Here is a 14,948-nt window from a genome sequence, read left to right on the forward strand (position 1 = left end):
TTACTATTCAACTCGTGACCATATTTTTTATGGGTAAATTACAAACACCCCCTGAGGTATGGTCAAATTACAAAAACCCCCATCTTGTTTGGATAATTACATCTACCCCCTCAACTATGATTTTTTCTTAGACCTCCACCTTTATGGTGCCAAATTCAACATAGTCATCTAGATTCCGTGAAATGTGCTCTAGTTTGTACTCGTTTTGTGTCAAAAATACAGTTTTCGATGCACCACAAACTGATATATACAAGCTAAAAATCACATATTATGATCATCTTGCTTCATAATGTAGAGTTTGAATGGGATAAAACGGGTACAAAAGTGATAATATTCTATATAATCTTGAAGATTCCACTAAATTTGAGGAGTTGAGGGGGTGAATGTAATTATCCAAACAAGAGGGGTGTTTTTGTAATTCGACAATACCTCAGGGGATGTTTGTAATTTACCCTATTTTTTATATATTAGTACTCATTTTCAAAATACAAACACAACATCCAAATTTTACGTAAACAATATTTTGAACATCCGCATACATACACTATACGTATTTCTCTCTCTATATATACTGTATACTGGATGCATACTGAATATTGGCAAATTAAAGTTACTTAACAATGGCTGCAAACCTGATCAAAATTCTCAAATTCTGCACATTTTCGATATTCGTTGCATGTACTGCTGCCATGGCTTCCCAATTATCAGCTTCTCCGGCGGCGGTCAAAGGGGCCTACTTTCCTTCATGGGCTGAAGATTTCGGCCCATCTTCCATTAACACAAAGCTCTTCACACACATCTACTACGCGTTCATCAATCCGAGCAACGTCACTTTCAAATTCGAAATCGACCCGGCGGAATCCCTCCGCCTCCTCAATTTCACGTCATCCCTCCGGGGAAACAAACCGGCGCCGAAATTACTCTTCTCCGTCGGCGGATCCGGCGAAGCTCTGCTGCCTCTCTTCGCCGGAATGGCCTCTCGGCCGTCGTCACGCGCCGCCTTCATCAACTCGAGCATCGAAGTCGCCAGAAAATTCGGATTCGACGGGATCGATCTGGATTGGGAGTACCCACGCGATCCCAAGGAGATGGAGGATTTCGCCTCTTTGATTCACGAGTGGCGCGTGGAGATCCAACGCGAGGCGGAGGCCACCGGCAAACCGCCGCTCCTCCTCACCGCCGCGGTTTACTACTCCGCGTTCCCCTCCGGCGACGCCGCTAGGGTTTACCCTGCGGCTTCAATCAGCAGAAACCTCGACTGGATTAATGTCATGAACTACGACTACCGGGGCGGGTGGGACCCGTCCGCAACCGGAGCCCACGCGGCACTATTCGACCCGAACAGCAACGTGAGCACGAGCTACGGACTCGGGTCATGGATCCGGGTCGGGGTGCCGAGGAGCAAGCTGATTATGGGTTTGCCGTTGTACGGGAGGACGTGGCAGCTCAAGGACCCTAGATCGTACGGGATTGGTGCCCCGGCGGTGGATGTGGGACCGGGTGCAGACAGAACGGGCGTACTGAATTACGCTGACGTGGTGAAATTTAACAAGGATAATAAGGCGATGGTGGTGCGCGATCTCGAAACGGTGTCGGTTTATTCCGTGGCGGGAAACTACTGGGTTGGGTACGACGATACGACGTCGGTTACTGTGAAAATTGGGTACGCTCGTGGGCTTGGGCTTCGTGGTTACTTCTTTTGGGCTGTCAACGGCGATTACAAGTGGAAAATTTCGAAAAGAGGTAAGTAAAAAAAAATATATATATATATATATATATATAATTCATTGTTCGGTATTATTTTTAGGGCAAATTGCATGTCACCCCCTATAGATTTTTAATGTTCGCATATTACCCCCTGAAAAAAAAAAAATTGAATGTCCCCATTTAAAATGCTATATTGCACATTGCCCCGATAGCAAATTCGGATGGATTATAAACCGAAATTGAGTTTTTTTTTTTTGCACGTTGCCCTTTAAAAACACTATTTTTATGGACATTGTCCCTTTAAAATGATATTTTTGCTGCACAATGCCCATTGGAAATTGACTTTTAGGGCAAAGTGCAACTAAATCAATATTTCTAGGGGGGTTTTCTCTTTTCTGAATTTACGGGATAAAGTGCCGAAATGGGATATTTATAGCGGGGTTGAATTGAATTTTGTCCTTATTTTTATATTGCTTATGAAAAAAATTAACATATTCTGTTATTTATTTATTTATTGTTTTGCAGCTTCGCACTTGTGGTCATATTGAAGAATTATTTGGTTAATAATTAGTCACTGATATCTTCGTACCACTTTCTATTTGTTATGTACTTATGTTTCATTTAATTTTTATTTATTTTCAATGAGATTTACTTTGGACAAGACACAAAGAGTTAATTTAAATTACAGAGACTTCTCAATAACAAACATTATATATTTATATATTATAAAAAAAATAAACAACATTACATATTAATTATATATTACAAACGAACAGAAATGAAGAAAAGAACAAAGAATATATTGTTGTGCAAATTCATATGCATGTATCATCCATCAGTTCTCACTGTCCCATGCCATGGAAGCTGCAAAACAATTACACACACAAAAAAAGAATAATAATAAATATCAGTAATCTAATTAACGTGATACGATCTCTTGTGTATCATAAATATTTCCTACGAAACGTAAGATCTATTCTTTATTATTTCTCTCTTCATTATCAAACCCTAGCACAAGACGACTATTTAAAGATAATAAAACCCTAGAATCCTAATCTCACTAGGAAAGATAATTATCTAAACTAATAAAAATACTTAATATATATCCTAAATACTAAACTCACGGCTATCATAAAACTACCTATACTACTTTAATTAATTAATAATAATAAAATACTAACTAAACAATAAATAAGTAATATATTAAATTATATGTCGTATCAAACCACCCCTCTTGAAATGAACCTTGTCCTCAAGGTTCGAGTCAATTTGCGTTTCCACCTATGTTTGACTTCATCGACTTGCTTTCCGATTGACTGCGACTTTGACTCCGAAAAACATGATGAACGATCAAGATCTTTACCACACTGTTTATGTTGATCGAACGAACTCCTACAGGCTTTTGGAAAGATTCTCAATATTTTTCCCGATAAATAAGCCTCTTCAATTACCTTTTCAGATTCTGGTTCATTCACAATCACCAATTCTTGTTCGTCTTTTTTCCTTTCAACATCATGGAAATCTCCCAATATCCATTGTAGTTCTTCCTTCTCATCTTTGGTTAATTCCTCATCTTCGTCCCAAATTACCTCAGTTAAGACGAGTGATTCTTCGTTCTTCTCCTTGTTTGGTTTCTCGTCTTCATCCCAAATTACTTCAACTGAATCCAATAATTCTTCTTTCGGCGAACTCACAAAAAATTGGGGCTCTTCGAAAAAGTCATCATCGTCTTCTTCCTCTCCCTCCGACGATAGGCTTGGCAGTGGCGGTGGTGGCGATGGCTGTGGCGGTGACGGGCAGCGGTCCCTTCGGCAGCGGTCCCTTCGGCTTTTGTGATGGCGTTGACGTCGTCCTTGACTTTGTTCGAGCAATTTCTGAAAATTAATCCGTAATTTCTCTACGGATTTCTCTAATCGCTCTAACCGTCTTGTTTCTGACATCGTGATTTTCACAAAGTTTTGATGTGATCTCAACTTTGCTCCAGCGTAGCTTTGATGTAATCGCTGCCTTGCTAACGAAGCGTTGGTGTTAATCGCAACTTCGCTCTGATACCAATTGATGCAATCTCTTGTGTATCATAAATATTTCCTACGAAACGTAAGATCTATTCTTTATTATTTCTCTCTTCATTATCAAACCCTAGCACAAGACGACTATTTAAAGATAATAAAACCCTAGAATCCTAATCTCACTAGGAAAGATAATTATCTAAACTAATAAAAATACTTAATATATATCCTAAATACTAAACTCACGGCTATCATAAAACTACCTATACTACTTTAATTAATTAATAATAATAAAATACTAACTAAACAATAAATAAGTAATATATTAAATTATATGTCGTATCATAACGCAAAAGGGATAAAATTAAATTAATGAAGTACAATTAGTTGTCTAAATGTGAGATTATGGGATAGGTTTATTACTACTACTATACCTGCTTTAGCAAGAGCCCAATTGCTGTCATCACCAAGTACCCAAAAAAAATACCCACCAAGCCCCTGAGCCTTAGCAAACTTCACTTTATACTCGATCGAAGTAGCGTCATCGTATCCGATCCAATTAGTCCCGGCGTACGAGTACGTCGACACCGTCGCATTATCGAAAACCACGGTGGCATTATTCTCCGCATTGAACCCCACAATATCCGAGTACACCATCACTCCTCCACCGGGGCCCACCCCAACAGCCGGGGCCCCAATCCCGTGCTGATTTGGATCCTCCAACTGCCATGTCCGCCCGTAAGCCGGCATCCCCATAACTATCTTCCCCGAGGGGGCGCCCACCCCCTTCCACTCTGAAACCCCGTAGCTAGTGCTCAAGTTGCTAGTCTTGTCGTACAATAGTGCGTGGGCCGCCGTCTGGTGCGGGTCCCACCCACCGTGATAGTCAAAGCACATGGGCCCCACGAAATCGAGGGAGCTCCTAATATCTTCCCCCGGATAAGTCCGGGGAATATTCCCCGGGTACAACACGTGGGGGGAGAAGTACACTGCGGCCGACAAAAGTAGCGTGGGCCTACGGCCCGAGAAAGTCAACGACTCCCGGTTGACTTCTAACCGCCACTCTCTAAATAGGGAGCCGAGGTTCGACATATCCTGCGGGTCCCGGGGGAACTCCCAGTCGAGATCTAGGCCGTCGAACCCGTACTTTCGGGCCGTGTCGATCGACGACCGGATGAAGGCGGCCCGGTTGTCCGGGCTGGCGGCCATGTTGGAGAAAACGACAGGGTCCGCCCCCGCCCCGCCGATGGAGAGGATGGCGTTGGCCGGCGGGGCGGAGCCGTGGAGGGCGGCGGTGAACGCCGCCATCCACTGCTCGTCGTTCGGCGTGATGAGGAGCTGGAAGCTGGTGGGGTCCACTAGAAGGAAAGCGTAGAAGACGTGGGTGAAGTACGGCGTCGGGATGGCGGAGGGCGGCAGGGATTGCGCCTCCCATGACCGCCAGTACGCGGCTTTTACGCCGTGGTAAGGCGGAGGCGGAATCGGAATCGGAACTGCAACGTTATTATAAGGAAGATCTCTAGCAAGACACGTGGCTACATAGAGAGTAGTGATCATCAAGGAAAGAGAGAGTGAAAAGGTTTTGTTATTGGCCGCCATGATACCCTTTTTTTTTTTTTTTTTTTTTTTTTTTAGTTTCTATTCTTGGATTGGTCACACTACTACTACAGAATATAGCATGCTGGAATATGCTTATATATGTTTATAATACAGCTTCACTAATACAACGTAAACGACACAATTATCCTTTTTTTTTTTTTTTTTTTTTTATGAATAACTATGTTTTGATTCTTTCTTTGGGAGCGGAGTTCCTTAAAAAAATGTTTGTCCTCGTTTGACCGCTCTTGTCTGAAACTAGTGTCAATATCTTGCTATAATTTGCTTTGGAAGTTCGATAACTGCTAAGCTGGTTCAAAACTGATGTCAAAATTCATTATATCATATTTCGCCTTTTCAACTTGTGCCGGGGACGAATCGTAAAGTCCGTGACAACAGGCAAACTCGAACCGATCAATTTTATTAACAATTTTTTTTTAATTAAAGCAAATGTCAAGAATAAAGACATATATATATATATTCCGGGCTTGGCAAAGCCCATATGCTTTATGATCATCGGGCTTACGGGTGAGGAAAAAAATCGAAAACCGAAACATGGAGCCGGTTATGAATAATTGAATATCAAAATATTGGTATGATTTTTTACTTTCGAAAAATTGAATTCTTCGATTACGTATGGCGCAAAGGGTAAATAATCGAACCTGAAAAAGGAATAGAATCGAAACCTATAAAATAATTTCGTTTTATGTAATAAGAGTGTAAAGATTTAAAATCTATTATAAATTCATTCATTAAAAAAAAAATATATATTAATTTCAATTAGAATTCTAGAAGATCTTAATCACATCTTTATTACTATTTATTTTTTATTCATACATCCTATTTATTGATCTAGATTCTATATATTTGTCTTACTTTCTATAAATATTTGACTAATAAAAATAGGGGTATATTTGTTAATATTTCTTATAACAGGGGAAAAAAAAATCTTACAGGGGTAGTAAATGCAATAAGCTCTCAAATTACAGGGGTAGTAAAGGCAATAAGCTCTCATTTTCGATATAATGTAAAAAAAAAAAAAAAAAAAAAAAAAAAAAAAAAGAGAAGTGTATATATACATACAATGCACACATATGACATATGTATATATATCATAATATCAAATTAAAATCTTTGATTGGGGTTATAATGCAAGATATATTTGATTGTGGTTGTAATGTAAGATACTCGGTTTCAATCAAGTTCCTGATTGTAATGGAAACCCACATTTTAAGGTAAGAAGCTTCAATTCCTCAACACATATTATTTATTTATTTATTTTTAAATACCAAATGAAAATGATAGGTTAGAAAATGTTCGATCGTCCGCCATTTTAGAGTAGCTAATGCGAACGAGAATTTGCTAAATATAGAGGTGGGAATGCGCCTTTAAAAAGCTCCACCACCCACAGTTGTCTGAATTGTCTGTGTTTTGTTTCTTGCATGGCGGGCCTGTAAAGAAGAGAGAGGAAATAAAAAATAAATAAATTAAATAAATAAATAAAATTAGCGAGAGGGGATACAGAGATTTGTTCTTCTTCTTCCTGTAAAGAAAAGAAAAAATGGCGTCAGACATTTCGTTAGAGGCGATTAAGAATGAAACGATTGACCTTGTAAGTGTTTGTGTAAATGCCTCTGAGAACATGAAAACGAAAAACAATAGAACACTTGTGTTTTTTTTTTTTTTTTTTTTTTTTTTTTTGGTTTTTTGTGATTTTAATGTTTGATGTGTTTGATGCGTGAAGGAGCATATGCCCATTGAAGAAGTGTTCGCCGAGTTAAAATGTACGAGGGAGGGTTTGACATCGGAAGAAGGGGCGAAAAGGCTCGATATTTTCGGCCCGAACAAGCTAGAGGAGAAGCAAGAGAGCAAATTCTTGAAGTTTTTGGGCTTTATGTGGAATCCTCTTTCTTGGGTCATGGAATCTGCTGCCATTATGGCCATTGTTTTAGCCAATGGAGGGGTATAAATTTCATATATTTTCGCCTACTTATTTTGTGACATCGATTAATTGTTAAATGAAATGCAGGGCAAGCCGCCGGACTGGCAAGATTTCGTCGGTATTCTCGTGCTGCTGATTATCAACTCCACCATAAGTTTCATCGAAGAAAACAACGCTGGAAATGCGGCTGCTGCCCTTATGGCTGGTCTTGCTCCCAAAACTAAGGTGATTTCCGACTCTTCTTCATTATCGATTCGTTATTGACATGTTATTGGATTGAACTGATCTCGATTTCGGTGGTGATTGGAAAAAAAAGGTTTTGAGAGATGGCAAATGGAGTGAGCAGGATGCATCGATCCTGGTTCCGGGAGATTTGATCAGTGTCAAACTAGGGGATATTATCCCTGCCGATGCTCGTCTATTGGAAGGGGACCCTTTAAAGATCGACCAATCGGCGCTCACCGGAGAATCTCTTCCGGTGACCAAACACCCCGGAGCGGAGGTCTTCTCCGGCTCCACCTGCAAGCAAGGTGAGATCGAGGCTGTTGTTATTGCCACCGGAGTCCACACCTTCTTCGGCAAGGCCGCCCATCTCGTTGACAGCACCAACAACGTCGGCCACTTTCAAAAGGTATATATATATATATATACATATTCAAGAAGATCGGAAAAACTAGAATCGGATCGGAAATCGGAATATAATATGTATTCCAATTCCGTTCCACAAAACAAAATCGAAAAAAAAACGGAACATTCAGAATTCGGAATTGAAACATCGTTCCAAAATCGGAAATCGAGTGAATTTAAAATTTCCATTCGAATTTTGCACTCCTCGTCCTAAATGATTTATATTTGATTTCGATTATTATTACTAATAGTTTTTAAATAATTAGGTGTTGACTGCAATTGGAAACTTCTGCATCTGCTCAATTGCATTGGGAATGATTATCGAGATTGTAGTGATGTACCCGATTCAGAGGAGGAAATACAGAGAAGGAATCGACAACCTGCTGGTGCTCCTCATCGGTGGTATTCCGATCGCTATGCCGACAGTCCTGTCTGTCACCATGGCCATCGGGTCCCACCGTCTGTCACAGCAGGGCGCTATCACCAAGAGAATGACAGCCATTGAGGAAATGGCTGGCATGGATGTCCTCTGCAGTGACAAAACCGGAACACTCACCTTAAACAAACTCACAGTCGACAAAACCTTGATCGAGGTATTCCCAGATAATGCTGACAAGGACACTGTCATCTTGCTCGCCGCACGTGCTTCGAGGGTAGAGAATCAAGATGCTATCGATGCTTCCATCGTTAACATGTTGAGTGATCCAAAGGAGGTACTTTTTTTCTTTTTTTCTTTTTTTTTTTTTGCGAAAATTAATGATGTCTGAAAACTTGCATATTTTTGTAGTGAGCTTTTTTTTTTTTTTTTTATTCTTTTTTTTCAGGCAAGAGCTGGCATTACAGAGGTTCATTTCTTGCCTTTCAACCCGGTGGAAAAACGAACTGCAATAACGTATTACGACGCTCAAGGAAACTGGCATAGAAGTAGCAAGGGTGCTCCTGAGCAAGTAAAAGACAATCTTTAACTCGTACATTTATATATATATATATACACATATATACGTATACATATTATACACATGGACTTGACTCTGTCTTAAAAAAAATGATAGATTATCGAGCTTTGCCAACTCAAAGGGGCTGTTCTAAAGAAGGCTCATGATATCATCGATAATTTTGCAAACCGCGGTCTTCGTTCTCTTGGTATTGCAAGACAGGTGAGTTTTTTACATAGTCTTAGCAAACAAGATATAATTTTTTGAATACTAATTTGAGTTATGGGGGTATATATGTCTTTTCACAGACTGTTCCGGAGAAAACGAAAGAGGGTTCCGGTGGGCCGTGGGAGTTTGTTGGCTTGTTGCCATTGTTCGATCCTCCAAGGCACGATAGTGCAGAGACAATTAGGAAGGCACTCGAGTTAGGTGTGAATGTGAAAATGATCACCGGTGATCAATTAGCTATCGGCAAAGAGACGGGCAGACGACTTGGTATGGGCACAAATATGTATCCGTCTTCTTCTCTTCTTGGCCAGTGCAAAGACGAGTCGATTGCTTCGATGCCGATCGACGAACTCATCGAGAAAGCCGATGGCTTCGCCGGGGTTTTCCCAGGTCACAATTTTTTTATTTTTTATTTTTTATTTTTTATTTTTAATTTTTTTTAAATAGAAACATGCAAAATTCAATATGTTACTAATTACGAAAAACAATAATATATATATATATATATAGAGCATAAATACGAGATTGTGAAGAGACTACAAGAGAGAAAGCACATATGCGGAATGACGGGTGATGGTGTGAACGACGCACCGGCTCTAAAAAAGGCCGACATCGGAATTGCGGTGGCGGACGCAACCGATGCCGCCAGGGGCGCGTCGGACATTGTGTTGACTGAGCCCGGCCTCAGTGTGATTGTCAGTGCAGTTCTGACGAGCAGAGCCATTTTCCAGAGGATGAAGAACTACACGATTTACGCAGTCTCGATTACGATCCGTATCGTGATGGGCTTCATGCTGATTGCCCTTTTGTGGAAATTTGATTTTTCGCCTTTTATGGTTTTGATTATTGCGATTCTGAACGACGGGACTATCATGACCATTTCGAAGGATAGGGTGAAGCCTTCTCCCTTGCCGGACTCGTGGAAGTTGAAAGAGATTTTCGCTACTGGAGTTGTGCTTGGGAGTTATATGGCTCTTATGACTGTCGTCTTCTTTTACTTGGCCGCCGACACCGACTTCTTCTCTGTGAGTATATTATTTCTTATTCGGATTGGTATTAGCAGCTTCGGAAAAAATCCATTTTTTTTTTCGGAAGTGAAAAACTAATTCCAATTCCGTTCCAAAAAACTCGAAATTTCGAAAATTGGAATGAAAAAACCTGTTTCAAAATGGCGGAATTCGGAATTTTCATTCATCTATAATATAAATACATAATAATATTTTATAAGTGTAATGTTCGAAAAAAAGAACTGGAATTTTCGGAAATATTTCACAAAAATTAAATTATGTCCGAAAAGTGTAATAATACTTACCTTTGTTTTTTCTCTTTTTTTTAATAGGAAAAATTTAAAGTTAGGTCCCTAAGAAACAGTCCAGACGAGCTGACTGCTGCTCTATACCTTCAAGTGAGTATTATCAGTCAAGCCCTCATTTTCGTGACGAGGTCAAGAAGCTGGTCTTTCGTCGAACGCCCCGGTTTCTTGCTCATGAGTGCTTTCTTGATAGCCCAGTTGGTAAGCAAACCCCATTAAAAAAAAAAAAACAGAAAAAACAATAATAATTCATTTAAAAAAAAAAGAATCAATAAATTTAAAGTTTGTAATTAATATTTCAGGTGGCTACAATTATTGCTGTGTATGCAAACTGGGGATTTGCAAGAATTCAAGGCATTGGATGGGGGTGGGCCGGAATTATCTGGATCTACAGCATTGTCACTTACTTCCCACTCGACGTTTTGAAGTTCATTATCCGATATGCGTTAACCGGCAAAGCTTGGGATTCAATGATCCAGAACAGGGTACGTATAATAATTATGAATTTACATAAATCAAATCAACATTTGCTATCTATATATCTTCCAATACAAATTATTAATCATTTCTTGTTTTTGCGGAAAAAAAAACAGGTTGCTTTCACAACGAAGAAGGATTACGGTAGAGGCGAGAGAGAAGCACAATGGGCAGTGGCGCAGCGAACCCTACACGGCCTATCGGCCGGAGAAACTCCGGCCCTTCTTCACGACAAGAACTACGGAGAATTGTCGGAAATCGCAGAGCAAGCTAAACGACGAGCTGAAGTTGCAAGGTATGTGATGTGTACGCGATAGAAACGTTAAAATAAAAAAAACAAAAAAAATTTATATATTCTTACGAGAGAAATTCATGATCGATACATGCAGGCTGAGGGAGCTTCACACGCTTAAAGGGCACGTCGAGTCGGTGGTGAAGCTGAAGGGGTTGGATATCGAGACGATCCAGCAACATTACACTGTCTAAAAAGTAATTGGAAGAAATTGGAGGACGTTGAACAAGAGACGACGAAGACGCGTGAAATCGAAAGATTCACAAGTGGCAATTCATTTTTTTTTTATGGTAGAGTTTGTAGGGGTGTTGAAAATAAGGTTTTGGGGGGAAGATGGAATAAATCAATAATCACTGCTGTGTAACTCCTTTTTTTTTTTTGGGCTGATTTCTGATAAAATTTGTATTTTTAATAATACTTGTTATTTTTATTCTGCGAATGTTATTAATAAAACAAATATTGGATATGTCAAAAAAAAAATGAATTACTTTATTATGTAAGTACTATTAATATATATTATTTAGAATTAATATGGAATTAATATAAATAAAACATTAAAAAAAGGAAGGAAAAAATAAAATAAAAATAAAAAATGGGCCAGCCTGATACATGGACCCGAAGTGAAGGAAGAATCCATGGGCTTAGTTTAACGGGCCATGAGCATGCCACGTCATCATATAGAGTGGTTTCGCGCCAATTCAGAATCTCTCTCCTCCTAATTGGGTTACGCGCCGCCTGGGCGGGCAGTCAGCGAAAATCATTCAAAAAAATTGATTACTGTACTCCCACCGGAAAATTATCGACTGAAACCTCCGACGGTTGGGCGAATTGAATTGAAATGGGGGAGAAATTGACAGAGTACGAGCGGCGGAGACTGGAAAACATAAAGCGGAACGACGAAATGGTGGCGGCGCTCAAAATTCACTCGAGGCTCAACGACCTATCCGCCGCCGCGGCCGCCTCCAAGCGCCAGAGGTATTCAGGATTCTTCCTCCGTATGTGTTTAGATCTCAATTATTCGTTGCATCTGGGGAAATTTTGTTTCTTTTTGTTCCACATAAAACCCTAGGTTTGTTTCAACAATTTCGTCCGAAAAATGGCCATTCAATTGGGATTTACTGCTATGTAATTGGTTGATTGATAATCGAGAAATTATCGAAACAGTATTTGTGATGTTAAGAATGTGTGATTTGGCAGGGATGAGAGTAAATCCTCCAAACGGAGCCCCGTAAAGAAGCCTAGATCTGAAAGCCCTGTGGTTTTGCGCCGCTCCCTCAGGAGTCGAGGGGTGCCGCCTGATGCCGCTACTGCCAGTGGTCCAAATGATGATTTGACCGGTCGGAAGCTGACTTTTAAAAACCCTCAGTGGAATTCGAGGGAATCCACTGAGGTGGAAGGACCCCTTAAAATGAGCGGAACATACTTAGGTGGTGATGATGGGTTGAACCAGAAGCTCATACGAACCATTTTGCAATGTTCTAAAAAATCTGTTTTGTCGAGTGATGGGGATAAAGGTCCTCGTGATTCCACTGTTAAGTTGGAGAAAAGTGAGGAATTTGAAAAATTCATACCCGGAAAAAGGTTAACGGGTTTGATAGATGTGAACGCATTCCAATTGAAACCCGAGAACATTGCACGGGTAGTACCAAGTAGAATTATGAGTTTGAAGTTTTTTCCCACAGTAGATATGGAAATGGTTGTTGCTGGTAACAAATTTGGAGATGTTGGTTTTTGGAATGTTAATCGCAAGAACGAAGGTGGTGGTGGGATTTATTTGTACCACCCGCATTCGCGGCCTATATCTGGGATTGTAATAGATCCATTTTGCATATCAAAGGTATGTATGTATACCCGAGATGTGTCGGCTTTTTTTTTTGGCTTAATTGGAGAGTTGAAATCATTATTCATTATGGTCGTCTTTATCAGGCAGTTTCCGTGTTTTGTTTATAACATAAAAAAATTTCCTATTATTACTTGTATGCAGATGTACACTTCTTGCTATGATGGGTTTATCAGGTTGATGGATGTGGAGAAAGAGATATTTGATATGGTTTATTACAGTGATTACACTGTATACTCAATGTCCCAGAGTCCACATGACGTAAAATCTTTATACTTTAGCGAGGGAAGGGGTGGAGTCAATAAGTGGGATGTGAGAGCAGGAAAATCATGTTTAAAGTGCGACTTACATGATGAAAGAATCAACACCATAGACTTTAACTCGGAAAACGAAAACATCATGGCTACAAGTTCCTCAGATAACACTGCTCGCATTTGGGATCTGAGACGCATTAATGCAGTTAAACCAACACCTTTGAAGACTGTTAGTCATAAAAGAGCTGTCCACTCTGCTTACTTTTCTCCCACTGGAAAGTTTCTGGCAACAACAAGGTCTGTTTTGAGCTTAATACATGTTGCAATAATAGTATTCAATTTTTAACTTTTTTTTTTAAATGATGCAGTGTGGTTTTTTCCTTCGTTTTTTTATTTGTTTTCAGTGTCTTTTGGGTTATAGAATTCATGGAACTGTTTTTCTTGAAGATCTTAACTTAGCGAAATGATTAGTTTCTTTGCCTGAAATAGTCTTCCAAATCCAAGAATATGAGTTAAAACAAAGTGATCTTAAGTAAGTTGTTTCGATGCTGATGATGTTAAATCTTATCTTTATACGTAATATCTCTAAAATCTAACCACTAAAGTCTTGATACTTATTGGAGGTTATAGTTAAATGTCGAGGCGGAAGGAGCATATATAGCATACGATGCTGAGTATTTTTTTCTTGTATCAAATTAAGTGGCTACAAGCATTTCTTTCTCAAGTGACTTGTGCAATTATAATACTCATTTTTATCTGTTCCTGCAGTCTTGACGACAAAGTTGGTTTATCAAGTGGAGCTAATTACGAGGATACATCTATGGTGTACCATTATAACCGAACAGGCTGTTGGATTTCCACATTCAGGTATAACAATTCTCTCTTGTTTAAGAAAGGTTTCGATGAATCTGTCTTGACTTCAAACTTGTCTAGTTCCTCTTTCAAGAAACGAACACATAGTTTGACTCGATAAACATGAAAAATAACAGGCATTAATTTAGTTAACAGCATCCCGTTCTTCTTTTCCTTTTTTTCTTATGCAATGCACGGTCGAAAAACAGAGGCATATGGGGTTGGGACGATTCTTCCATCTACATTGGTAATATGAAGAGAGGACTCGATGTTATCTCTGTTGAGGAGGCAAAAACAGTTACTACTTTAGGAAGTGATCTGGTGTCTGCTATTACATGCCGTTACGAGGCACATCCATACAATGTAGGTATGCTTGCAGGCGCCACAGGTGGAGGTCAGGTTTATATTTGGACTCAGTCGTGAGAATGGAGAAAGATCACAAGATGCTTATATTTTAGGTATCAAAAGAAACTAGGTAGTTTCAATTTTAATGATTTCGTGACGCATCTTTGCTTTGCATGTAGTTGCGTTATGACTATGTTGTAACTTTAGTATTACTCGGGTGTATTTAAACTGTAATTTTAGCGAGTTTTTATGTTTTCCTCGTTTTTTTAATCTGTTTATTTGTTCAACTTTGATGGTGTTTGTGGTAGGGGTGGAATTTGGGGTGAAATTTTCGAATTTCACCGGTTCCGATCCGAATATTTCCAATTTTTGGAATAACATTTTTCGTTGCAAATTTCGGTTTTTTGATTTTCTTGGAATATAATTGAATACATATTACATTTCGATTTCCTATATGATTTAAATTTTTCAAAATATTTCCAAAAATTCCAATTTTGAAACAAGTATCTTTCATTCCAATTTCCCAAAATCC

General features: G+C 39.4%; 4 protein-coding genes across 5 annotated transcripts; 3 read left to right on the forward strand and 1 right to left on the reverse strand.

The window, feature by feature from the left end:
* Nucleotides 1-556: 556 nt before the first annotated feature.
* LOC105964196 (class V chitinase CHIT5b-like) lies at nucleotides 557-2,311 on the forward strand. Its single transcript, XM_012988722.2, has 2 exons — nucleotides 557-1,743; nucleotides 2,233-2,311. The coding sequence occupies exons 1-2, from the start codon at nucleotides 621-623 to the stop codon at nucleotides 2,253-2,255; spliced, it is 1,146 nt and encodes a 381-aa protein (XP_012844176.2). The 5' UTR covers nucleotides 557-620; the 3' UTR covers nucleotides 2,256-2,311.
* Nucleotides 2,312-2,535: 224 nt separating this feature from the next.
* Nucleotides 2,536-5,315, reverse strand: LOC105964194 (class V chitinase CHIT5). The gene is made up of 3 exons (XM_088825523.1): nucleotides 4,151-5,315; nucleotides 3,159-3,367; nucleotides 2,536-2,571 (listed from the first exon to the last, which is right to left on the reverse strand). Exons 1-3 carry the CDS (start codon nucleotides 5,313-5,315, stop codon nucleotides 2,536-2,538), a joined length of 1,410 nt encoding a protein of 469 aa, XP_088681649.1.
* Nucleotides 5,316-6,337: 1,022 nt separating this feature from the next.
* Nucleotides 6,338-11,605, forward strand: LOC105964174 (ATPase 8, plasma membrane-type). 2 transcript variants are annotated; one of them, XM_012988699.2, is made up of 13 exons: nucleotides 6,338-6,547; nucleotides 7,057-7,275; nucleotides 7,342-7,479; nucleotides 7,571-7,885; nucleotides 8,148-8,594; nucleotides 8,706-8,828; nucleotides 8,934-9,038; nucleotides 9,125-9,434; nucleotides 9,555-10,069; nucleotides 10,384-10,557; nucleotides 10,659-10,841; nucleotides 10,950-11,128; nucleotides 11,223-11,605. In XM_012988699.2, exons 2-13 carry the CDS (start codon nucleotides 7,063-7,065, stop codon nucleotides 11,317-11,319), a joined length of 2,799 nt encoding a protein of 932 aa, XP_012844153.1. In that variant the 5' UTR covers nucleotides 6,338-6,547; nucleotides 7,057-7,062; the 3' UTR covers nucleotides 11,320-11,605. The 2 variants fall into 2 exon arrangements, with proteins under 2 accessions (XP_012844153.1, XP_012844152.1); XM_012988698.2 differs by lacking the exon at nucleotides 6,338-6,547 and adding an exon at nucleotides 6,618-6,924.
* A 192-nt stretch (nucleotides 11,606-11,797) lies between these two features.
* On the forward strand, nucleotides 11,798-14,810 carry DRS1 (DROUGHT SENSITIVE 1). Its single transcript, XM_012988700.2, has 5 exons — nucleotides 11,798-12,100; nucleotides 12,323-12,962; nucleotides 13,110-13,516; nucleotides 13,988-14,086; nucleotides 14,281-14,810. The coding sequence occupies exons 1-5, from the start codon at nucleotides 11,964-11,966 to the stop codon at nucleotides 14,492-14,494; spliced, it is 1,497 nt and encodes a 498-aa protein (XP_012844154.2). The 5' UTR covers nucleotides 11,798-11,963; the 3' UTR covers nucleotides 14,495-14,810.
* Nucleotides 14,811-14,948: the final 138 nt, after the last annotated feature.

The sequence above is a fragment of the Erythranthe guttata genome, chromosome 11 (assembly GCF_056151865.1).
Source record: "Erythranthe guttata isolate IM_541 chromosome 11, IM_541, whole genome shotgun sequence".
Lineage (NCBI taxonomy): Eukaryota > Viridiplantae > Streptophyta > Magnoliopsida > Lamiales > Phrymaceae > Erythranthe > Erythranthe guttata.

Coding starts and splice junctions, on each gene's coding strand:
- LOC105964196 (XM_012988722.2), top strand. CDS start 621: ATGGCTGCAAACCTGATCAAAATTCTCAAATTCTGCACATTTTCGATA. Junction 1,744..2,232: donor GTGGAAAATTTCGAAAAGAG/GTAAGTAAAAAA, acceptor ATTGTTTTGCAG/CTTCGCACTTGTGGTCATAT.
- LOC105964194 (XM_088825523.1), bottom strand. CDS start 5,315: ATGGCGGCCAATAACAAAACCTTTTCACTCTCTCTTTCCTTGATGATC. Junction 3,368..4,150: donor TTGGGCTCTTGCTAAAGCAG/GTATAGTAGTAG, acceptor TATTGGATTCAG/TTGAAGTAATTTGGGATGAA. Junction 2,572..3,158: donor ATGAACCAGAATCTGAAAAG/GTAATTGAAGAG, acceptor ATTGTTTTGCAG/CTTCCATGGCATGGGACAGT.
- DRS1 (XM_012988700.2), top strand. CDS start 11,964: ATGGGGGAGAAATTGACAGAGTACGAGCGGCGGAGACTGGAAAACATA. Junction 13,517..13,987: donor AAGTTTCTGGCAACAACAAG/GTCTGTTTTGAG, acceptor CTGTTCCTGCAG/TCTTGACGACAAAGTTGGTT. Junction 14,087..14,280: donor TGTTGGATTTCCACATTCAG/GTATAACAATTC, acceptor GTCGAAAAACAG/AGGCATATGGGGTTGGGACG.
- LOC105964174 (XM_012988698.2), top strand. CDS start 6,874: ATGGCGTCAGACATTTCGTTAGAGGCGATTAAGAATGAAACGATTGAC. Junction 7,480..7,570: donor GTCTTGCTCCCAAAACTAAG/GTGATTTCCGAC, acceptor TGGAAAAAAAAG/GTTTTGAGAGATGGCAAATG. Junction 7,886..8,147: donor ACGTCGGCCACTTTCAAAAG/GTATATATATAT, acceptor TTAAATAATTAG/GTGTTGACTGCAATTGGAAA.